General features: G+C 38.6%; 1 protein-coding gene across 4 annotated transcripts in view; it reads left to right on the forward strand.

Moving 5' to 3' along the window:
* The window catches only part of VCL (vinculin), a 108830-nt gene that overhangs the window by 20700 nt on the left and 62548 nt on the right, over positions 1-25582 (forward strand). For all 4 annotated transcript variants that reach the window (XM_045165555.1, XM_045165556.1, XM_045165557.1 and 1 more), the window contains exon 2: positions 18385-18455. In XM_045165555.1, coding sequence (XP_045021490.1) covers positions 18385-18455 — 71 coding nt within the window. The remainder of the gene's footprint in view (positions 1-18384; positions 18456-25582) is intronic.

Below are 25582 nucleotides of genomic sequence, written 5' to 3' on the forward strand. Positions count from 1 at the left end.
ATCCTAAAGGAAATCAGTCCTGAATATTCATTGGAAGGACTGATGCTGAAGCTGAAACTCCAATACTTTGGCCACCTGATGTGAAGAACGGATTCATTTGAAAAGACCTTGATGCTGGGAATGATTGAAGGCAGGAGGAGAAGGGGATGACAGAGGATGAGATGATTGGATGGCATCACCGACTCAATGGACATGAGTTTGAGTAAACTCAGGGAGTTGGTGACGGACAGAGGGGCCTGGTGTGCTGTAGTTCATGGGGTCTCAAAAGAGTCGGACACAACTGAGCAACTGAACTGAACTGAACTGCGCAACTGAGTGATTTTAGGCAAGTCAGTTAATCTCTCCGTGCCTCTGTTCTTCATCTGTGAATGAGATAGCAGTGGTACCTCCCTCATAGGGTTGTTTAAAAGGATTTAATGAAGTAGTAAAGGGCTCCTGACTTGTAGCATGTTCTTAATTTAAAAATAATTTTTTTAAGGATAAAATGGAAGTCCCAAATGAGTACTGCAATGGCAGAGGGAAAGAAAAAGGGACTAATATATATTTAGTATCTGTTATCTTTCCAGGCCATGACAGATGCGTATGTATTAGGTGATTAAATGTGTATTGCTACATCCTTCAGCCATGAGAGACATTTTACTTTTTCCCTTTTACTGATAAAGAGATTCAGGCTCAAAGAGATTATTCCTTGCCCCAGGATACAGAACTAGTTTTAACAGTTTCCCTGGTGGCTCAGTGGTAGAGAATCTGCCTGCAATGCAGGACACCTGGGTTTTATCCCTGGGTCAGGAAGATCCCCTGGAAAAGGGAATGGCTACCCAGTCCAGTATTCTTGCCTGGAGAATTCCATGGACAGAGAAGCCTGGTGGGCTACAGTTCACAGGGTCACAAAGAGTCGGACATGACTAAGCAGCTAAAACTTTGAAGATTCATTCCAAAGCCCCAGTTCTTTTCCTACTTATCCATGTTACTGTCTAGGATGGGCCCTTGGTCCCAGTTTTCCAACATAAAAACGGGTGATGTTTCAAAATTCGTTTACAAATTGGTTTGGAGACAGTGTTTTTCCATAGGGACAGTATTACAAATGAACTAAATCTGTTAAGAAAAAAACACATTTGCAATTCTAGCTATTAAAGTAGAAAAACAGGAAAAATAAGAGTGTATTCTGTGGAATGCTTGGGAAAAGCAGATTTAGTTAGAGGGCAGTGAGGAAAATACAGGCTGTACTGGTTTTTTTTTTTTCCCTGAAGAGTAATTTATTTTTTTTGGCTGTGTTGGGTCTTCGTTGCTGTGTGGGCTTTTCTCTCGTTGCGGTGAGCAGGGGCTACTCTTCATTGAGGTGCGAGGGCTTCTCATTGTGGTGGCCTCTCTTGTTTGCAGAGCAGGGACTCTGGGTACTCAGGCTCAGTAGTTGTGGCGCCTGGGCTTCGTTGTCACATGGCATGTGGGATCGTCCCAGACCAGGGATTGAACCCATGTCCCCGGCATTGGCAGGCGGATTCTTAACCGTTGGACCACCAGGGAAGTCCTAAAGACTGTTTTGATGCTGATGGGCCCTCTAGGATACTTTAAGGGATTAAACATGTATGGCACAGAGACAGCCTACATTTGATAACACTTCCATAGTGTACAAAGCACGTTCGTACGTATTGTTTCCTTATAATCTTGTTTGAGATACATAGGATAGGCGGTAGAGTTGACCTGATTTCTTTTAGCAATGTTTAGCTTTCCTTTTTTTTTTTTTTTCATGTTTTTAATCCATGGAGCTAGTCACCTTAATAGAGCCACAGAGGACTAGTTTATAGATATGTCGAATAAATAATGAAAAGAATGAAAGATCTTTTTGAATTAATTGTGGGATAAAGTGGGTGGTGGACAGTTATCTGTGCTGATGACCTGCTTTCTTGTTATTAAGAAATTGGTGGCCGCCCAGTGCACAGGTGTCCATGGTTGTGTCCACAGAAGAATCTGGAGTTGAGGGAGAGAATGCAGTATTTGCAAATTGGAAGACTGTCCACAGTATCTTCATAAATAAGAGATCTGGTGAGCAAGGCTGCTCTGCTAACATTTATCTAGCCTAATTGATACACACAGTCTCATGTTGTGTTAAAACAAGCAACTGCTGCCAAGGCAGCTTAACCCGAGTTCTAAGGAAAGTATGTTGCATCATGTGAGCTTGTTTGACATTAGAATTTGCCACTGATGTAGTTCACCTGCTGTTTAACCTGTTCGGTTGTATTCTTATTGATGCACATTTAAGTTTTGGGCAATTGGTCAAAATTTGAACCTTTTAGGTGCTGGTGTTGTCTCATTACTTTATGGATTGTTTCATACCAACAGTATTGTTGACATGTTTAAAAAATTTAATCTATATTTTTCTGATTATGAAAGCATTGCATACTCATTTTAAAAAAAATCTGAAAAGTATGGAAAAGGATTGAGAAGAAAATAAAATCATCTGAAGTTCTACTCTCCATGATGTAATTCCTTCCAGTCATTTTCTTTTGTTTTTTGAAGTGGATATATATTGGGGAGTGACTGAGGTGTTTCATTATTAGTGAAATATCTGAGGCATGGTAAAATTTTACATGACTCTCTTGATATTGGGGAGCTTGCCTTGTGTACTGTGCTAATTAAGAATGGAGTCTTTTTGTTATGTCAGGTGCCGCAAACTCAAATACCTGCAGAGTCAAGTAGAAAACGAGTGAATCAGGGGGGTTATAGGGCACCAGGGAGTGGTAGAGACTGTGGCCGACTGAAAAGTACAGGCCCTGATTGAAGAATACTGTTATTATCTTCAGCTTATTGTTGCCACCTGGAAACAGGGCCTAATGTCTCCCGATTTTCCTGATAATCAATAAAATAGGTCTGTGGGTTGCACTTGTCCCATGCACTCCCATTTTGTCATTCCTGATATAAATACTTCTCAGTCTTTCTCATAGCTCTCATAAGAGCACTTTTAGAAAATATTTAGAGAAGAGTTGGATAAGGAATTTCTAAGAGGGGCTTTAGGAACTTTTAACTCTGTGTAGACACTGAGAGGGTTGCCTAGTATAGGAGTGAAAAACTCTGATACCCACAGGGACCAGACAGTGACAGAAATGAGTGAAATGGTCTGGCTGTTAACATTTTAGGGAGTGATGCAGAAAGTATACTCCTGATATGGGACATTTGGGGTTCCTACACATTGTTTTCTTACTGAGATTCAGGTCTCATATGGCCAAAGCTTTTGATATTTTAAGAGATGTCAAAAATTTGAATCTTTGTGAAGTTTTTTTTTTAAGGACCAAACAAAAATCACCCTTGACTCAAATTCTGCACAAAGGCCACTAGTTTGCAACTTCTAGCTTAGAACAGCGGAGAAGGCAATGACAAGCCACTCCAGTACTCTTGCCTGGAAAATCCCATGGATGGAGGAGCCTGGTGGGCTGCAGTCCATGGGGTCGCTAAGAGTTGGACACGACTGAGCGACTTCCCTTTCACTTTTCACTTTCATGCACTGGAGAAGGAAATGGCAACCCACTCCGGTGTTCTTGCCTGGAGAATCCCAGGGATGGGGGAGCCTGGTGGGCTGCCGTCTATGGGGTCGCACAGAGTTGGACACGACTGAAGTGACTTAGCAGCAAGGCTGGATGGAGGTGGGAAAGAGTTGGGGATAAATGAAGGGGGGGCTGCTAATCAGTTTCTTTCTGGGGTGATGGAAATGTTCAAAAATTGATTGTGGTGATGGTTGTGGTGGTGGTGTTCAGTCTTGTCAAACTCTTTGTGACCCCATGGACTGCAGCATGTCAGGCTTTGCTGTCTTTTACTGTCTTCTGAGTTTGCTCAAGCTCATGTCCATTGAGTTGATGATGCCATCCAAGCATCTCATCCTCTGTCACCCCCTTCTGCTCCTGCCGTCAATCTTTACCAGCATCAGAGTCTTTTCCAGTGAGTCAGCTCTTCGCATTAGGTGGCCAAAGAATTGGAGCTTCAGCTTTAGCATCCAGTGAATATTCAGGACTGATTTCCTTTAGGATTGACTGGTTTGATCTCCTTGCTGTCCAAGGGGCTCTCAGGAGTCTTCTCTAGCACCACAGTTTGAAAGCATCAATTCTTTGGCATTCAGCCTTCTTTATGGTTCAACTCTCACATTCATACATGACTACTGGAAAGACGACAGCTTTGACTATCTGGACCTTTGTTGGCAAAGTGGTATCTCTGCTTTTTAATATGCTGTTTAGATTTGTCATAGCTTTTCTTCCAAGGAGCAAGTGTCTTTTAATTTAATGGCTGCTGTCACTGTTCATAGTGATTTTGGAACCCAAGAAAATAAGGTCTGTCACTGTTTCTATTTTTTCCCGTTTATTTGCCATGAAGTGGTGGAACCAGATGCGTATCTTAGTTTTCTTTCTTTCTTTTTTTTTTTTTTTTCGTATCTTAGTTTTCTGAATGTTAAGTTTTAAGCCAACTTTTTCAGTCTCCTCTTTCACCTTCATCAAGAGGCTGTTTAGTTCCTCTTCACTTTCTGCCATTAGGGTGGTGTCATCTGCATATCTGACGTTATTGGTATTTCTCCTGGCAATCTTGATTCCAGCTTGTGCTTCATCCAGCCTGGCATTTCACATGATGTATTCTGCATGTAAGTTGAATAAGCATGGTGACAATATACAGGTGATGGTTGTACAACTCTGTAAATGTACTGGAAACCATTAGCCTTTCTCTAGAGTTGACACTATTTTTCACTTTCTGGAAACTCTATCCTTTTGACTTTCATGACACAGTTCTACCATTCCCTGACCCTGCACTCGCACATTTCCTTCTCAGCTCTTTTTATCAGCTGATTCTACCAGCCACAACCTATTTCTTCAACGCAGTCAACTAAACTGAGGAATCATCTCTATGATTTCTCCTTGAACATTTGCTTATCTGCATCTGAACATCCCATAGATAAGAATTAGTTTCTCTCTTGGAGCTGGCTGTCATCCTCCGTTACAGGTCTGACTGTTGCAGGAAGGGGGACCCCTCCAGGGCCCCAAAATGGGCTCTTGTCTAACACTTGGAAGTGAATTGTCCAAGGAGACACACGAGCTGACAAAGCAAGAGATTTTATTGGGAAGGGGCACCCGGGTGGAGAGCAGTAGGGTAAGGGAACCCAGGAGAACTGCTCTGCTGAGTGGCTCGCAGTCTCGGTTTTTATGGTGATAGGATTAGTTTCCTAGTCGTCTTTGGCCAATCATTCTGACTTAGAGGCCTTCCTGGTGGCGCACACATTGCTTAGCCAAGATGGATGCCAGCAAGAAGGATTTTGGGAGGTGGTCAGACATGTGGTTCTCCTTTTGACCTTTCCCGAATTCTTCTGTTTGGTGGTGGCTTATTAGGTCCGTGTTCCGAGACCTCCTGTCATAAAATAACTCACGTAAATGCTGACTTTGGTGCCTGGCCAGGATGGGCAGTTTGTCAGTGTGCTTCCCGTGACATTACCAAGTCACTTGATTCAGAAGTCTGGGCATGTCCATTGCCCTCTATTTGGACTGAGTGTCATGTAGATGGATTTAGATGGATTTCTTACATCTGCCCTCATATCCATCTGTACAGCTGCTGCTTTAGTTCACTTTTAGTTTATCTTTTACTGAGACTCTAAGCTCCCTGAGGTCAGGGGCCATGTGTATTTTCTTCATCACTGTCTTAATACTTGGCACATGGTATGTTATATAAATATTTGATTGAATAAATGAATTAACAAATGAACTTGTATTTCTAGTTTTTCTCCCTCTGGTCCATTGTTTCTCCTGAGTTTTTCTTGTTGAAATATAAACCTAATATGTCTTTTCCTTAGAACCATAAAATAATTTCCCACTGCTTTAGAGAGTGAAGTCTAAGTACATTGCACATAGGGCCCTCCCTGATGTGGCATTTTTTTTTCTCCAGCTTCCTACTCTCTATACCTTTTCTCCACCCAATACCTTTTGTTCCAGCTGGGTGGGTCTATGTCCCCTGAACTGGCCATAATTTCACATATGCTTCTCCGTCATTTCGTTTCTCCGAAACCTCTTCTTTCTTCCCCAAGTCCCATCATTCCTGGAGAACTCTTATTGGCCTTCTTAGAGTTTCTTTTCCTCTGTGAAGCTTGGATGTAACTCTGTTAGAGCATTGTCTTATCTTACAATGATTTATTTAAGCATTTGTCTTGTCTGTGAAGGGCAAGGCCTGCGTCTCACTTATTTTTTTTTGTTCTCATCACACACAGTGTTGTGCATGGCTATTATGTATGAAGTTCTCAGTAAGTACTTGATTAAACGAATGAGTTAGAAATCACAGTAGGTTAAAGAGTCCTAATTTTTCTGGTATATGTGGCTTTTTAAAAACTTGGTTCTGAGACTTGCCAGTTGGTTCAGTGGTTAGGAATCCAGATCCATGGTCTGGGAAGATTCCATATGCCGCGTGGCAACTAAGTCCCTGTGCCACAACTACCAAAGCCCATGCTTTCCACAACAGGAGATGCCACCGCAATGACAAGCCTGCGCAACTAGAGAGTAGCCCCCACTCAGTGCAACTAGAGGAAGCCTGTACACAGCATGGAAAACCCAGTGTAGCCAAAAATAAATTTTAAAACTAAATACATAGACATTTGGCTCTGGTGTGTCATTTTTTTTTTTTAAACCCTGCTTCTGTTTTTATTTTTTTATTTTTTAGCCACTCTGGGCAGCATGTGGGATTTTAGTTCCCCGACTAGGGATTGAATTCCCAGTCCCTGTATTGCAAGCATGGAGTTTTGACCACTGGACCACCAGGGAAGTCCCTGGTGTGTCATCTTTGAATGATACAAAAGGAACCAGTGAGTGAGTGGATGGATCACAAGTCCGTCACCAACCATTGTAGGAAAACAATCAAAAGTGTTGCTGATATTGAGACACATACATTTTCACTACCCTTGTATGACCCACAGATAGCACTGGACATGGCTACATATCAGAATGGGCTTCCCAGGAGGCTTAGTGGTTGAGAATCCACCTGCCAGGCAGGAGATGCAGGTTCGATCCCTGGGTTGGGAAGATCCCCTGGAAAAGAAAATGACAACCCGCCTCAGTATTCTTGCCTGGGAAATCCCATGGGCAGAGGAGCCTGGTGGGCTACAGTCCATGGGGTCGCAAAGAATCAGACATGTCATTGTTCTGGTGTCATATCAGCTTTTTCATTTTGTTAGTGACTCAGCAACAACAACAACCTATCAGAATGGCTGTTCCAAATAATAGATTGATCAGCCTTATACTAAGCCAAGCTAATAGGCAGATGAATGCATATTCCCTTGTCTGGTCACAATCAATAGGTCCGTCAGTTGACCTCATACCTTGGCTCGGCCCACTGTCACCTTAACTGTAAGTCAGGGTTACGTTTTCATCATTTGTATCTTCTTGTCTAAATACATTAGCAACTTCTGTTGATTACCATCTCCCTGCCACCATTTTAATATAATGCTCTATAGTTACCGCTTGTACAGTACAAATCACTAACACAAGTCCAACTTGCTGTGTTTTGTCTTCCAGTTTTCTTACACTTAGTCTCGCTGAGGGAGACATCTGCATTAACATACTTTTTAGTCTGGGAAGTGACTTGAATCAGCCAAGTTTTTTTTTTTTTTTGCTAAAAAGAAACCATATCTCTATTATTGAACCAAATTGAGATAGATAGTGATAAAAGAGTATAACAACAGCTGAAGACAAAAGGCTTCTTGCAAGTAACTTGGAACTAGAGTCACAGAATGAACAAAAGATATTTAAATTAACTATGGAACAAAGTAAGAGCTCTTCAAAAGAAACAAGGCTTCCTGCCAAGCCCCTAAAAATGCCCCCAGGTCTTTTACTCATTCACTACCATTATTTCAGTTTATATGTCTAAGGATGCTTTATTTCTTATCTCATTCTCTTTCACCACCTAGCAGACACATAGTTGGCACTTACTGCCTATTCATTGAATGAAGTGGAATTGGGCCTCAAGAGTTAGAAGCGGTTCTCTGAAGAAGAAAATAAAAGAAATTATTTTAGCATTGAATAGAACCAAAAAATCTGAGTTTAAGCAAAGGAATGCAGTTTGGAAGCCATAAAAAGTATTTACTGTAAAGCTGGATTACTTTGAAAGGGTTGTTGTTGAATGCTGACCTGAAAAACCTGCTCAGGATTTAAGACTATAATATAAAACTAAGACCTTATATGTCATTCTTTTTTATTCATAAAAAAAAAAACAAAAAACAAACCCTTACCATACAGGTCTTTTTTTTCCAGAGGGAATAAGGCTTATTTTAAGGTTAAAAAAACCAGGCATCTACTTTAGGCATCTCACAGTCATAAAACATATGCATAATATGTGTAGGAAATGAGAGCTATTACATTTTGTATTTATTAATCGTTTTATACCTTCTCTTGCTCACCAAAAGAATTTGAGGTAGAAAATGAGATCGTAAGGTAGAGAAAATAAATTTTCTACCTCAGAGAGCTAAAAGAGAGTTTGGTCAACACACAGTAGACAAGTAGGGAGACCCTTAAAGAGATCAGGTAGTATGGAAGAAATAATTGAGTAATTTAATGATTTATTTGAGGTCACATAGTCATTTATTTGCAGCAGGGAATGGTAATCTACTCCAGTATTCTTGCCTGGGAAAAGCTGTAACTAGAAATCAAATCACCAAATTCCCACACATGTGCTCTTAACATGTATGTAGCAAACATTTGACATAACTTGTCAGGAATTTTGATGACCTGGTACTGCACAGGTTCAAGAAGCATTTGTCAAGATTACCACTGACCCTCCTGTTTGCTCAGTTGTAGTCTGTATTAGGAAATCATATGCTTCCCCATATTAACGTTGATCTCCAGGAATAATGTTTTCCTACGAGCCGTGAAGATTGTTGCTAGTTAACAAAGGGCATTTTGTGAATCCTTTTCTGAATTGTTCTATTCTTTTTATTTGGAAAAAATGGCTCCTGTAGAAACTGTTTCTGTTTTGATAGTGTGGGGAGAGAGAAGGATAAGTATTATCTCCTGGTTGATGGCTTAAAAACAGGAACTCTTGTCTCTGGCTCTCCTCCGTAGACTTTGTCAGCTGTTTACACATAGGAGATGCCTTTATGGTCCTGCATATCTTTAGAAACTGGCTTCTTTGAAGTTCTTGACTTGATACTTGATAAAGTGATGGAACACCGAATTGAAAAGATCCAGATCTAGTACAAAGGATGACAGCCTTTGAATAAATGGGCAGGTTAAGTTACATAATCCTCTCTGCCTTCACTTTGGCATACAAAGCCCTTCCCAGGCTGACTCCAGTTTGCCTTTCATTTCCTTTGCTGAAGCCACACCAGCCTGTTTTTCTTGTCTAGTTAACCGTGTGCTCAAACACTTCTGAGCCTTGGCCTGTGCTCTTCTTTGTGCTTGGTGTCTCCTCCACCTGGCAACTGCTGTCTCTCCAGGCCCAGCTCGCTTCTTCTGTGAAGACACCAAGTAGCAAAGGCAAAAAGCAACATTTACCTACCAGATGTATGAAGAGTGAATTAAGGAAGTCTGGAGGCAGGAAGACCAGTTTAGGAAACAGTGCAAGTTCCATAGACTGAAGTTGTCCAGTATGGTAGCTGCTAGCCACAGCTACCATAAATTCACGTTAAATGAAAGAAGACAGTTTGAAAAGATTACATGCCATGTGAGTCTAACTATGTGATGTTCAGGAAAAGGCAAAACTGTAGAAACAGTAAAAAGGTCAGTATTTTCCAGGGGTTTTGGGTGGAAAGAGGGATGAAAACGCAGAACACAGGATTTTTAGGGCAATATCCTGCTTAATACCATGATGATGGATACCTGTCAATATACATGTGTCTAAATCCATAGAATGTGTAACACCAAGAGAAGAGTGTAATGTAAACTATGAATTTGGGGTGATTATGATGTGTCAATGGTAGACTCATCAGTTTTAACAAATGTACCATTCTGGTGGGGGGTGTTGATAATAGGGGAGGCTATTGGTATGGGGGTGACAGAGGATGAGATAGTTGGATGGCATCACCGACTCAATGGACATGGGTTTGGGTGGACTCCGGGAATTGGTGATAGACAGGGAGGCCTGATGTGCTGCAGTCCATGGGGTCACAAAGAGTCAGACATGACTGAGCGACTGAACTGAACTGAATTGGTATGGGGGCAGGGAGTGTATGGGAAATCTCGGTATCTTTTCCTTAATTTTGTTGTAAACCTAAAATGATTGTTTAAAAAATAGTCATATCTCCCAATTCATCCCAGACGTAAAGCACTACCATGTGTGAAATAGATAGCTCCCTATATAGCCTAGGGAGCTCAGCTTGGTGCTCTGTGATGACCTAGATGGATGGGGTGGAGTGGGAGGGAGGTCCAAGTAGGACTTATATGTATGTGTACACAGAGCTGATTCACTTCATTGTCCAACAGAATCTAACACAACAGTTTCAGTTCAGTCCTTCAGTCATGTCCGACTCTTTGAGACCCCATGGACTGCAGCACGCCAGGCTTCCCTGTCCATCACCAACTCCCAGAGCTTGCTCAAACTTATGTCCATCGAGTGGGTGATGCCATCCAACCATCTCATCCTCTGTCGTTGCCTTCTCCTCCTGCCTTCAATCTTTCCCAGCGTCAGGGTCTTTTCAAATGAGTCAGTTCTTCGCATCAGGTGGCCAAAGTATTGGAGTTTCAGCTTCAGGATCAGTCCTTCATCCAATGAATATTCAGGACGGATGCCTTTAGGATTGACTCGTTTGATCTCTTTGCAGTCCAAGGGACTCTCAAGAGTCTTCTCCAACACCACAGTTCAAACCATCAATTCTTTGGTGCTCAGCTTTCTTTATAGTCAAACTCTCACATCCATACATTATTACTGGAAAAACCATAGTTTTGACTAGATGGACCTTTGTTGGCAAAAGAACGTCTCTGCTTTTTAATATGCTATCTAGGTTGGTCATAACTTTTCTTCCAAGGAGCAAGAGTCTTTTAATTTCATGGCTGTAGTCACCATCTGCAGTGATTTTGGAGCCCAAGAAAATAAAAGTCTGTCACTGTTTCCATTATTTCCCCATCTATTTGCCATGAAGTGATGGGACCAGATGCCATGATCTTAGTTTTTGAATGTTGAGTTTTAAAGCCAACTTTTTCACTCTTCCTCTTTCATTTTCATCAAGAGGCTGTTTAGTTCTTCACTTTCTGCCATAAGTGTGATGTCATCTGCGTATCTGAGGTTATTGATATTTCTCCTGGCAATCTTGATTCCAGCTTGTACTTCATCCAGCCTGGCATTTCACATGAGGTACTCTGCATATAAGTTAAGTAAGCAGGGTGATAATATACAGCCTTGATGTACTCCTTTCCCAATTTGGAACAAAACATCGTGAAGCAATTATATTCCAATGAAAAAGCCTTAATAAAAAAGTTTAAATTTAATGAAAGTGAAATAAAAGTAATAATTCAGTTCCTCATTTACACTAGCCATATTTCAAATGCTCAGTAGCCACACTTGGTTAATGGCTGCTGTATTGGGTGGCACAAATTAAATAGAACATAAATAGAGCATTTCCATCATAACGGAAAGTTCTATTGGACAGCATTGCCAAAAATCAATTCCCCAAGTGAAGTGGCATTCATTCTACATAAACATGTTTTATGTGTACCTTAAAAATAGCCATTCACTGTATGTAACCTAATTATAGGCTGAGTGTATTGAAGATCAGAGCAATTATGGATACTATCACTGCGGTTATGAATGCAGCTTAAAATAATCAGATTTAGTACCCATCACTTAAGTACTTAAAAATAGCTTTTAAATAAGTAGCCCTTGAGTATGTTTTTATTGTCTATTTCTCTTCTTCATTTACCTTTATCTTGACAAAAGAGACAAAATATTTTAATAGAATTCATTAAAAAAAATTATTTATTTATTTGGCTTTGCCAGGTCTTAGTTGCAGCATGTGTGATTTCTGTCTTCACTGAAGCATGTGGGTTCTTTAGCTGTGGCATGTGGGATCTAGTTCCCTGACCAGGGATTGAACTCAGGCCACCTGCATTGGGAGCTCAGAGTCTTAGCCACTGGACCACCAGAGAAGTCCCAATAGGATTCATTTGTTAGTAATTACCTCTACTGGGGGTCAGAATACTTGCTATTTGAAAAACTATTTCATTGTTTTGCCTGGTATATTCATGATTGTTTTATCTTTTTATCTTAAATCTTTGCTATATATCAGCCTTCTGGCATTGCTGCCTTTGAAGACATTTTACTTAATTGACCTACGTGTCATTTCAAATTTTTTTTCTCTCAGTCCACTCCCTAATCCCTACTTCACCCATTCCAAGAGCAAGTCCCATTAACTCTTCCTCCAAGAAAATGAATTCTCCATTTCTACTTTCATGTCTTGTTTTAAGTCACTACTATCATTCCTCTGGATGACTACAGTAGCCTCCTAACTGGTCCTTCCGCTTCCTCTTGCCTGCAAAGATCACTTTTCCTTATAACAGGCAAAATGACCTTAAAAAAAATCAGGACTTCCCTGGTTGCCCAGTGGATAAGAATCTACCTGCCAGTGCAAGAGACATGGGTTTGATCCCTGGATTGGGAAGATTCCACCCAGTGCAGCCAAAACTTAAAAAAGAAATCAAATCAAGTCAGTCTCTTGTTTAGCTCTCCTGCTTCTTGTTGTACTTAGAAAAGATTCCAAATATCTTAACCTGACCTTAAAAAGCTGTTTGTGATCTAACCCCCCTCCTTCTTCTGAAAACCCAGCCTTATCACCACACCCCTCCTCACTGAGCTTTAGCCACTCTGGCCTGTTTAGGGCTCTTTGGGTATACCCAAACGTTCTTGCGTTGGGTCATTTTCTTGCTTCTTCCTCTGGATTATTCTTTCCCAGCTCCTGCATATGTAGTTCTTCTTCAGCTTCAGAGTCTCAGCTCCAGTGTTACTTCTTTGTCCTCTCTGTGGTTCCCAGCTACCCACTCCAGTATTCTTGCCTGGAGAATTCCATGGACAGAAGAACCTGGTGGACTGTAGCCTATGGGGCCGCAAAAAGTTGGACACAACTGGGCTACTAACACTTTCACTTTACACTTTGTTTCTCTTTTCACTCCAACCACATACTCTATAGCATCATCTTTACTAATACCTGCCATGATTTTTTGTTGTTGTTTATTTATGTGTTTACTTTTGTGCTATCTCTGTCTCCTCCCACTAGGATATAACTTCCATGAGGGCAGGAAACTTTATTTTTACTTCTGCTTTGTGTAATGTACCTAGACAATGATTGCACATGCAGTTGCATTCAGTATATGTTAATAATGTTGAATAACTGAATACTTTCTAAAGGAGATATAAGAGGAACTCCCCCCACGTCCCCAGTTTGCTCACTCTTTCTCTGCTCTTGTCTCTCTCTAGCTCTTGCTCTGTATGTGTACACATGATGTGTAAGATAAAAGGGATTGCCATTTCTCTAAGTGTGAGTATCTTTCTAAGCCCTTTATGCTTAGAATGAACTAGTGACTTTTTTGCTGAACTTCATCTTTTCCTTCATGAAGTCATGGCCTACAGCTTTTTGAATGGCTAAGTTTTGTTGGAAACTCTGGTGAACAATACATCTGGAAATATTCTGTCATGTTTTGATCTGAGAAACTCTAGAGAACTAGCTGCTGATCTGAAAGGCTTTTATTATGATACAGACTGTCTATTGTCTACAAAAGCACTGGCTATTACACAGTGGTATATGTGTCTTGCTTTTTTCTGAGCTATTAACTTGAGAGAAAAAAACTTGTATTCATTAACTCATGCCTGACTGGTAATTCTTGAGAATTATTTATTGTATTATTTATTGTAGCTGCTTTACTGTGCATTTGGGATTTTTTAAACTAGTTTTTCTTCTTAAAACTCAATAAAAAGTTAAATAATAGGATTGAGAAAATTTCCATTCTGGGTTTTAAAAATTTCATAAATTTCTGCATTGAAATCTGGTTCATATTTGTGATTTAACATTCCTAAATAGTTTTATATTGATAAAAGGGTAAATTTCACTACCCCTTATATGAAAGTTTGCTTCTTCTATATTACTTTGTAATATGATATAGTTAAAGAAAAATTGACATCCAAGCCCTACATAGGAATGATTTTGAAGAAAGGGTAAGCATACATACCATTTGTAGTATAGCAAATACATGTAAAGATACACACTATCTGATTAATGTGACAGTATTTTAAATTAAAAAAATTTTTTTAACCATTACTTTTTGGAAAGATTTTGGTATAAAATGACAGATAATTACTAAAATCATTTGATAGGAAATAACTGCACCTAAGTAACCCAGAGTAATATGTTAATATTACTTTTTAAAAGATAAAAATTTTATATTCACATTTCAGAAAATTAGAAGATTCAGAAAAATAGAAGAGCATACAGATACAGATTCACTCAAAATTTTGCAAGCATTAATAAACACATTTTGTTTTATATTCTTTCAGGGTTTTGGCCTTATAATAATGATTTAGGGGTTTGTTTTAATCATAGTGTACTTATTATTTTTTATTTATCCTTTTGAATGAATTATAACATCATAAACATTTTCCCATAGTGCTGAGTCTTTATAAGCATTGTTTTAATGGCTGCATAGTACTAAGTCTAAAGATATATCTTAATTTAATTAACTGTTCCTCATTGTTGGATAAGTTTTTTAAAAATGTTTTTGCTTTTTTAACTAGCATGATAGTGAATATTTTTAGAAATATTGTGATTACCACACTTGGTATTATTGCTTATAGGATATATTCTCATAACTGGAATTCTTAGATAGGACAGTTTCGTTTCTTAACACATATTCAGTTCAGTTCAGTTGCTCAGCCGTGTTGACTTCTTTGCGACCCCATGAATCGCAGCACGCCAGGCCTCCCTGTCCATCATCAACTCCCGGAGTTTAGCCAAACTCCTGTCCATTGAGTTGGTGATGCCATCTCATTCTCTGTCGTCCCCTTCTTCTCCTGCTCCCAGCTCCTCCCAGCATCAGGGTCTTTTCCAATGAATCAACTCTTTGCATCAGGTGCCCAAAATATTAGAGTTTCAGCTTCAGCATCAGTCCTTCCATTGAACACCCAGGACTGACTTCCCTTAGGATGGACTGGTTGGATCTCCTTGCATTCCAAGGGACTCTCAAGAGTCTTCTCCAACACCACAGTTCAAAAGCATCAATTCTTCGGCGCTCAGCTTTCCTTATAGTCCAACTCTCACATCAATACGTGACTACTGGAAAAACCATAGCCTTGACTAGATGGACCTTTGTTGGCAAAGTAATGTCTCTGCTTTTGAATATGCTATCTACGTTGGTCATAACTTTACTTCCAAGGAGTAAGCATCTTTTAATTTCATGGCTGCAATCACCATCTGCATTGATTTTGGAGCCCCAAAAAAATAAAGTCTGACACTGTTTCCACTGTTTCCCCATCTATTTCCCATGAAGTGATGGGACCAGATGCCATGATCTTAGTTTTCTGAATGTTGAGCTTTAAGCCAACTTTTTCACTCTCCTCTTTCACTTTCATCAAAAGGTTTTTAGTTCCTCTTCACTTTCTGTCATAAGGGTGGTGTCATCTGCATATTTGAGCTTAATGATATTTCTCCCAGCAATCTTGATTCCAGCTTGTGTTTCTTCCAGTCCAGCGTTTCTCATGATGTATTCTGCATATAAGTTAAATAAGCAGGGTGACAATATACAATCTTGATGTACTCCTTTTCCTATTTGGAACCAGTCTGTTGTTCCATGTCCAGTTCTAAGTGTTGCTTCCTGACCTGCATGTAGGTTTCTCAAGAGGCAGGTCAGGTGGTCTGGTATTCCCATGTCCTTCAGAATTTTCCACAGTTTATTGTGATCCACACAGTCAAAGGCTTTGGCATAATCAATAAAGCAGAAATAGATGTTTTTCTGGAACTCTCTTGCTTTTTCAATGATCCAGTGGATATTGGCATGATCTCTGATTCCTCTGCCTTTTCTAAAACCAGCTTGAACATCTGGAAGTTCACGGTTCACGTATTGCTGAAGTCTGGCTTGGAGAATTTTGAGCATTACTTACTACTGTATGAGATGAGTGGAATCATGCAGTAGTTTGAGCATTCTGTGGCATTGCCTTTCTTTGGGATTGGAATGAAAACTGACCTTTTCCAGTCCTGTGGCCACTGCTGAGTTTTCCAAATTTGCTGGCATATTGAGTGCAGCACTTTCATGGCATCATCTTTCAGGATTTGAAATAGCTCAACTGTAATTCCATCACCTCTACTAGTTTTGTTTGTAGTGATGCTTTCTAAGGCCCACTTGACTTCACATTCCAGGATGTCTGCTCTAGGTCAGTGATCACACCATCGTGATTATCTGGGTCGTGAAGATCTTTTTTGTACAGTTCTTCTGTGTATTCCTGCCACCTCTTCTTAATATCTTCTGCTTCTGTTAGGTCCATACCATTTCTGTCCTTTATTGAGCCCATCTTTGAATGAAATGTTCTCTTGATATCTCTCATTTTCTTGAAGAGATCTCTGGTCTTTCCCATTCTGTTGTTTTCCTCTCTTTCTTTGCATTGATCGCTGAGGAAGGCTTTCTTATCTCTCCTTGCTATTCTTTGGAACTCTGCATTCAAATGGGAATATCTTTCCTTTTCTCCTTTGCTTTTCGCTTAACACATATTAGCAAATGCTTTTCCAAAGAGAATGTACCAGTTTACATTGCCACCAGCAGGGGATAAAACTATCTATTCCATTACAGCATGTAGCATTATATATGATTTCAAGTTGCCCTATGACTGTGTGGATCACAACAAACTGTGGAAAATTCTTCAAGAGTTGGGAATACCAGACCACCTGACCTGCCTCTTGAGAAATCTGTATGCAGGTCAAGAAGCAACGATTAGAATTGGACATGGAACAACAGACTGGTTCCAAATCTGGCAAGGAGTATGTCAAAGCTGTATTTTGTCACCCTCCTTATTTAACTTATATGCAGAGTACCTCATGTGAAATGCCAGGCTGGAAGAAGCACCAGCTGGAATCAAGATTGCCAGGAGAAATATCAATAACATCTGATATGCAGATGACACCACACTTATGGCAGAAAGCAAAGAAGAACTAAAGAGCTTTTTAATGAAAGTGAAGGAGGAGAGTGAAAAAGTGGGCTTAAAGCTCAACATTCAGAAAACTAAGATCATTGCATCCAGTCCCATTGTTTCATGGCAAATAGATGGGGAAACAATGGAAACAGTGACAGACTATTTTCTTGGGTTCTAAAATCACTGCAGATGATGACTGCAGCCATGAAATCAAAAGATGCTTGCTCCTTGAAAGAAAAGCTATGACCAACCTATTGTCTATTAAAAGCTATGCAATTTAATAGACAGCATATTAAAATGCAGAGGCATTAGTTTACCAAGAAATCTTCCAATAGTCAAAGCTATGGTTTTTCCAGTAGTCATGTATGGGTGTGAGAGTTGGAGTATAAAGAAAGCTGAGCACCAAAGAATTGATGCTTTTGAACTGTGGTGTTGGAGAAGACTCTTGAGAGTCCCTTGGATTGCAAGAAGATCAAACCAATCAATCCCAAATGTTCATTGGAAGGACTGATGATGAAGCTGAAACTCCAATACTTTGGCTTCCTGATGGAAAGAACTGACTCCTTGAAAAAGACCCTGATGCTGGGGAAGATTGAAAGTGGGAGGAGAAGGGAATGACAGAGGATGAGATGGTTGGATGGCATCATTGGCTTGATGGACATGAGTTTGAGTAAGCTCAGGGAGTTGGTGATGGACAGGGAAGCCTGGCGTGCTGCAGTCCATGGGCTTGCAAAGAGTTGGACACTACTGAGCCACTGAACTGATGATTAGGGAAAACATCATGTTGATTACTAGTTAAGCTGTGTATTTTCATATATTTGGTTCTAGTTTCAGAGTTATAATTGCTTCGTATATTTTCCCAGTTCCAGTAATGTCAATTATTTTCTGAATAGACATTTTAACCTACCTAACTGGATTCATGTACTTCGTGTAGTCTTTGAGAGATGTGGCAGTTTATGATTAAACATAAATAAATACACACATACGTATTCTCAATGATGAATTTCTTTTTTTCACTCAGTGTGCTCAATGATGCCTTCAAATTAATCACTCTAGAAAAAGGATTATATTTTATGTTTGCACGCCATATTGTTATCCACGTATATTATGGAAGGAAATATAGGATCAGTCCTGATAATTTAAAAATAAAACTAGAAATTATCTTCGAATCCAGAAGCTTAAATTATAGATTATTTGTGATTTTTCCCATATGTTTAAGTAATAGTTTTAAAAGTCTGAGAATTTATAATTGAAATGTGAATCTTTTTTTCCCTGTAGGTTGGAAAAGAGACTGTTCAAACCACTGAGGATCAGATTTTGAAGAGAGATATGCCACCAGCATTTATTAAGTAAGTAATTAAACATTCTTCTATTGCTAAGCAGAATAGTCTTTTTGTTAGGAAAGGAAAAATAGTGATTGTAGAAGGAAATTTTAAAATATATAAAGCTCTGGTAACAGTTGAAGTTTCAGTTTTTCATTTTTCAACACTCAAGTTTTCTACTGTTGATTTTATTCATTGGTGTTAAACATTTTTGACATAATTTTTAATCAAACTATGACTTCTGAATTTTGTTTTTCAGAGTGGAAATGATTTAGAAACATTCTGATTTTAGCATGCATGAGTCTGGATTATGTACTGAATACTTTTGCTCAGCAATAACTGTAGATATAAACTTAAAAAAATATTGTAACATATTTCGGTAGCATTTTAAATTTAAATTTCTAAGCATTTTGACCTATCCTATCTAAAGTAAGCAGAGTTACTAACTTTTGATTAGTTAAAGCTTCTTTATGACAGTCAAGTCCTAAGTAAAAGTAAAGGCTGATGCATAAGACAAAAAAAAAAAAAAAAAGAACTTCTACAAGTCATTAAGAATAAGATGACTATTTGGTTAAAAAACAAAAGAGGCAAAGAATTTGAATAGGTAATTCAAACAAAAGGAAATCCAAATAGCCAGTAAACTGATGCGAAAGTGCTCTATGTCATTAGTCACCAGAAAAGTACAAATTGTTCTATTATAAGCTCCTAAATTAAGAAGTCTGATGTTGTCAGTTGTTGGTGTGGATGTGGAGTAACTGGAACACCCATATGCTGCTGTTGGGAATGTAAATTGGAACAACCACTTTGAGAAACAATGTGTCATTAGTAAAGCAGAAGATAGGCAGTTTCACTGCCTCCCAGTATGTTCCCTAAAGAAACTTATACCCTTGTACACTAGGATCTATATACAAGAATACTGATATCAACATTGTTCATGATATCATTTGTCTATCTACATTGGAATGGATAAAAACAATCATGGTATAGTCATCTGTTGAATATTAGTAGTAAAAAGGAATGAGAATATCTCATTTTAAAATGGTCAACTTTATGAATTAAAAAAAAGAATGAATGAATCTCAAAAATAATTAGGGAAGTGAATGATAGAGATAGAGATATATAGGCTGTTGTTCAGTCGCTAAGTCCTGTCTGACTTTTGACGACCTCATGAACTGCAGCATGCCAGGCTTCTCTGTCTTTCATATCTTCCAGAGTTTGCTCAAATTCATGTCCGTTGAGTTGGTGATGCCATCTAACCATCTCATAATATGTAGGTAGATTCCATTTATTTAAAGTTCAAAACCATGTAGAAATAAATTGTGTTGTTTAAGGATGCCTGTAAGGTTAAAAGATAAAGGTGAACAAGGAAATAATGAACACAGAAGTCTGAGTAGTAGTGTTTTGAGGATGAAAAAGGAGGGCTATATGAGGGAGAGAAATGCAGGGGCTTCTAAAGTGTTAATAATGTTCTATTTCTTGATTTAACTGTTCAGTTACATGAGTGGTTATTTTGTAATTATACATAGGCTTTTGCAATTTTCTGTATCTATATGATATATCACAATTCAAAATAAAGCAAAAAGTGTTCCTTTATTTTTATCTTCCTTATGTTTTATTATTTTCATTGAACAGATGCAAAATTTCACCCATATTGGTGCCTTATTTCTAACTTACTTGAGTGGGTGCTTCTACAGAACTATGTTTTTGTTAATTCTGCAGAATGTTCATGTGTTAGGAAGTAAGGTACCAGAAGCATCTGTTTTTTGCAGTCTGTTTTGTGGGAGTATCTTTTCAAACTTGCCTTCCTTGGACTTGGTGGCCTCCTAGGTTTCTTCCGGGTCTAACCAGTATGAGCCTACTTTATGTGCCATTTCATCATCATGGTAATAATTAAGAGTCCAATGCTGGCAGTTAAATGTATTATAATTAAACTTGCATTTACTTTATAATAAAAACACAACTCTAGCTTATACCTATTTATCCCTCAACCCCTGGAAGGTACAGAGCTTGGTGAGATAGTGTATAGGGAGATTCAATATCTGGTAAGTTAGACTTGATGAACCTATAAAAAGTTACTTTCAACCCTTCACATTCAAGTCTTTGAGTATCATTTGATTGGTAAATGAATTTCTTTAGGAAACTGATTTCTGCTTGTTCCCAGAACTCAGTCTGTAAAGAATCTGCCTGCAGTGTAGGAGACCCAGGTTCAATCCCTGGGTCGGAAAGATCCCCTGGAGAAGGAAATGGCAACTCACTCCAGTATCTTTGCCTGGAAAATCCCATGGACAGAGGAGCTTGGCGGGCTGCAGTCCATGGGGTTGCAAAGAGTCGGGCATGACTGAGCAACTAACAGTTCACACTTCACTTCCGGAGATAAACTTTTGAAATACGCTGTGTGCTGTCTCACAGGCTTCCTTGGGGACTTAGAAAAATTAAGGAGTACCCTAGTTGTGATGACATTCTCAAAAGAGTAGGTAACTTTAAAACAAAGCAAAACTTCATTGATCACCCTTGGTGGTAGCTAGGTCCCCAGCCCCTTACTCTGGTAATGGAAAATTTAAAGAAAAGAGTTAAGAGCTTCCTCAAAAAATTGAAAATAGAACTATCACATTATCCAGCAATTCAACTTCTGGGTATTTATGTTAAGGAAACAAAATTACTCATCTTGAAAATCTATCTGCACCCCATGTTCATTGCAGCATTTTTTACATAGTCAAGATATGGAAACAATCTAAGTATTCATCAATGGGTGAATTGATATAGAAGATGTGAGATATATATTATTCAGCCATAGAAAAGAAGAAAAGTCTGCTGTTTGTAACAACATGGATGGACCCTGAGGGCTTATGCTAAGTGAAATAAGTCAAAGAAAGACAAATATTGTATGATTTATATGTGGAATATTTTGAAAAATGAATTCATAGGTATAGAGAACAGATGGGTGGTTGTCAGAGGTGGGGAGGTGGAGGGATGTGTCAAAAAGCACTGACTTCTAGTTATAAAATAAATAAGTCATGGATATACAATGTAGAGCATGGTGAATATAGTTAACAATACTGTATTGTATATTTGAAAGTTCCTGAGAGTAGATCTTAAAAGTTCTCATCAAAAGAGAAAAAAAATTATAACTATCCTTTCTCTCCTATGTGTACTTTATTTCACAGTAACCTAATAGCCCTAACTGATGAGGGGAATTCTAACCAATAAATGTGGAATAAATGACAAATCAGAAGTTGTCTTTGTGTAACATTTAATGAAACCATTGATTTAGGAAAGGATCATCAATGGATGAAACCATTTAGAGGTTTTAACCTTTATCATACTATGGGGGGAAATCCCTGGTTTCCTTGAGGAGTCAGGAGAAAACATTGTGTTATGACCAACTGAAGTAATTACTGAGCAGTTTTTTAAAAGTACATATCTTAATATGCCACTCTCTGAAATGTTACCTGAAAATAACCTGGAGTACAGAAATAATATGACTGTGGTTATCAACCAGATATGGAGAAAAATAAATATTCTGTAGTTTAAAACATCAGGCCTCTTTATACTTTTCTTTAGAATGCAAAATGAAGCAAAAAATAGCTTTAGTAGATGCCTTGACTAGGATGGGGAGGGGACAGAGAGGGAAACAGATGGAAGCAATTAATGACATCCTTGGAACTGTTGAGTAGGACATTCTTTTGGGCTGTTTGGTTGATGTTTGGAAGTTTCCAGGGCATGATAGACTGGTGCTTCCTCTGCCTCCACTTTCACAAGGATTTCTAAATAGTGTCTGCTTTGGGAACACTAAAAAATAAGTTAAAAATTTTATTCTTAGATCAGTCTCTTCTAGATTGTTAAAATGTCAGGGCTAAAGAAAACAGAAGACTGGTGATCTATAGATGGATTTATACCTAAGCAATCTGATGTAGATGTAGAGATTTTTAAAGGGAAAGATGTCATTTTCAGATTCTTTGATTTTATCAGGTTTTGAGGGGATCTTAAAATCATAGTCTAATTGTGTGACTGGCAATTAAGGGGGCATGCTGGAATGTTACAGAATGTTTTAGTATCAGCTAAAGATTATACATTTGGGTTGTAACTATGGATAAGAGACTTCTAATGATTGGCAATTTGTTATTATAAAACTGAGGGCCATTTTAATATATAACAAGATTTGCTTTGTCACAGGAAGACTTGTTCTTGGGTGGAGCAAAAGTTATCTGATCCCTGACTGCACTGGCAGATAGAGTTTACAATTTACTAATTTTACCGAAGATTGCATTAATAGCCACGCTGTTGCACAAGAGGTGTAGGGTTGCATGATGGTTGCCATAGACACTGTGATCTTCATGGACTTCAGCAGTGCCATGGTCATGCTATACTGTTAAAATATTGCTTAGACTCACCCTATAAGAAGTCATCTGTTCCCTTAGAGTCTGGCAGCAGGAGAGTCAGCTGCTGTACTCCATGTTATATTTTGTGTCATCATCATCAATCACTGTTATCAGGCAGTGGCAGCAGTGATAATATTTATGTGCAATTGATTGATTAATGGGCTAGACACACTAATTGGTTAATTGAGTATTTACTGATGACTTTTTATGTGTGTCGTGTGCTAAGTGCTACATAGAATAGCAGTTTGTATCATTCTTATTATGAATGATCACTTGTAAGATGTATTACAAATTATTTAGTAATAGTGATAAAGTGCCAAAGTTTGCAAGTGCTTGGTTTTTTTTTTTTCAGTGTAAATTGATCATATTCAAGATCACATATATAATAACATCCCTCTCATTCCAACTCCCTAGGTTTCAGTTTTTTCCTTTTACCTTTTATTGAAGTATAATATGTTCACCAGCTTTTTATTATGCTTTCTTTAGTGGGGGAGAAATTAGTGGAAATATAGATATTGTGGCTGAAAACTGTGCATAATTCCAGGTATACCCAAGAGGGTAAGTCATATATGAGAGTTTTATTCTTCTGTGTATCATGGAGTGAATAAGGTAGCCTGCTATTACAGAGAGATTTTTTATTTCCTTTTTTAATATTTATTTATCTTGGCTGTACTGGGTCTTTGTTGCAGCACATGGACTTTCTCTAGTTGGTGGTGTGAGGGCTCTCCAGTTGCTGACCATGGGCTTTGTTGCCCTGAGACATGCAGGATCTTAGTTCCCTGACCAGGGATCAAACCTGTATCTTCTGCATTAGAAGGTGGATTCCTAATCACTGAACCACTAGGAAAGTCCCTGCAAAGAGGTTTTTGAGAAAATGCTTTAAGAAGTTTCAAATTGAAGAGGTGTAAAACAGACTGATTCAACTGTAATAGAAGTTCTGAGGAGTGCTCTCATTTTAGGTAGAAATAGTAGGAAGACGTTTCATGTAGAAAGTGGGACTTGGGAGGATAGCGGGAGGGAAAAAGGAGCATACTGTAAATGGGGACAGGTGTGGTGAGAAAGGAAAATACTCCAGGTGGAATGAATAGCATGAGTCAGTCATGGGGGCTGTGAGGAAAGGAAGTCACAGTGGGAGTGATGGGAACTGAGCTTTGGGTAGCTGGGCCACATGATGCAGCCCTTGGAGGCCAGGTAGGGGAATTTGGAGTTGGGTGCAGGGAAACTTTGCACTTCTTGAACAGTAAGTAGAATGACAAGATGAAGGCGGTTTTTCAGGAAGATTCATAGCAGATACAAGGTGAATAATAGGTAGGTGTTAGTGAAGGAGAGTAAGCTGTATGTCAAAACGACCAGATTCATTTTCTGTCATCATGGATTTGCTTCAGGTTGATTTCTTATAGGTAAAAAAATGTTTATGGCAAACTATTTTATTTGCCTCAGAAAAATTGCTGTTGTGGTATACAGTGGAATTTCATTCTTATTTCTGCAATGGAGCAGAAATGGATAAGGAAGGCAGTTCTTGACTCTTATCCAGGAGTGTTCAGTGTCTGAGCATGTCCAAAAGTGTCTGAGCATGTCCAAAAGTGTTACCTGTGAGGTGGTCTTGCGGTATGAACTTATTTAAAAGGGCATAGTGCATTTTGTCTGTTGGCAGGCAGATGACAGTTTCATTTAGAGCTGGGAGGTGTCGCCACTCTGTCTCAGGGCTGCTCTGCACAGTCTGCTTGAAATCATCAAAACTTGGATTGAGTCACTAGTTTGGACTATTTTTGAAACATATTGTAATGTTTATGCCTATCAAATAAAAGAATGTTCCTAAAATACTTTGTAAAAGGGTGTATGTGGTATTGGAAATGTACAGAATGGCCATTAATCATATTTCCTAGGAAATTGTCTTGTTTTGACCCTTAAACTTTATTAGTTAAGCACAGTTATAGTCTGTTTTTGATATAATTTTATCTTGACTGATATTCATGTACAAAGAAATTTCTAAAGGATTTAAACATGCTTACACTTAATTTAGGTCTCTTCTGACCAAAAGTAATAGTGCTGTATTTTTAGATCACAAGCCCTCATAATTAGCTTTTTTCATTGCTTTGATCTTGAACACTCTGAATAATTTGTGACAAAATCTGAATTTTCAAACACTCTTCTTGGTGAAAGTGGCCAGCACATCTTTTTAAAGTATTAATTCTTTGATTAATACTCAATGCACTTTGCTTCTCTGGGGCTAAGGTGTGATTCTAATTTTTTTTTCCAAGTTTTTTTGTGATCCTTTCCATTGCTGCTTTAAGAGATTTTTGTCACTTAACATAGCTGACCAAGTAGCCGTGAGATAATCATTCACATCTGCCAGCTGATTTGTTGCACCTTTGACCTAGAGCAAGCATTTAGACTTTAAATAGTTCACCTTTGAACTTGCCATATTAAACATAGTTGAGTACTACTTGTTTTTCATAGACTTTCTCAAACAAAAATGATTGAAATTTTGAGTCTTCTCAGTAATGAACTCTGAGTATTTTATTAACTCGTGGGAGAGTTCTAAACATGTTGGCAGGGATTTAACCCTTATTTTACTTTGTATACCTTAATAATTAAGAAGTAAACAAGTATTCCTTGAAACATGTAATACTTTGGTTTCCATTGCCAACAGACTAGTCATAGTAACATGATTGAGGAAAACTCAAGGGGCCAAGGGGACTCACATTTATTATGTATTATTGGGTGAGGTACTTACGTATTTTTATTTTCTCATGTAATTCTGAGAATACCAAC

This window comes from Bubalus bubalis, chromosome 4 (assembly GCF_019923935.1).
Source record: "Bubalus bubalis isolate 160015118507 breed Murrah chromosome 4, NDDB_SH_1, whole genome shotgun sequence".
Taxonomy (NCBI): Eukaryota; Metazoa; Chordata; class Mammalia; order Artiodactyla; family Bovidae; genus Bubalus; species Bubalus bubalis.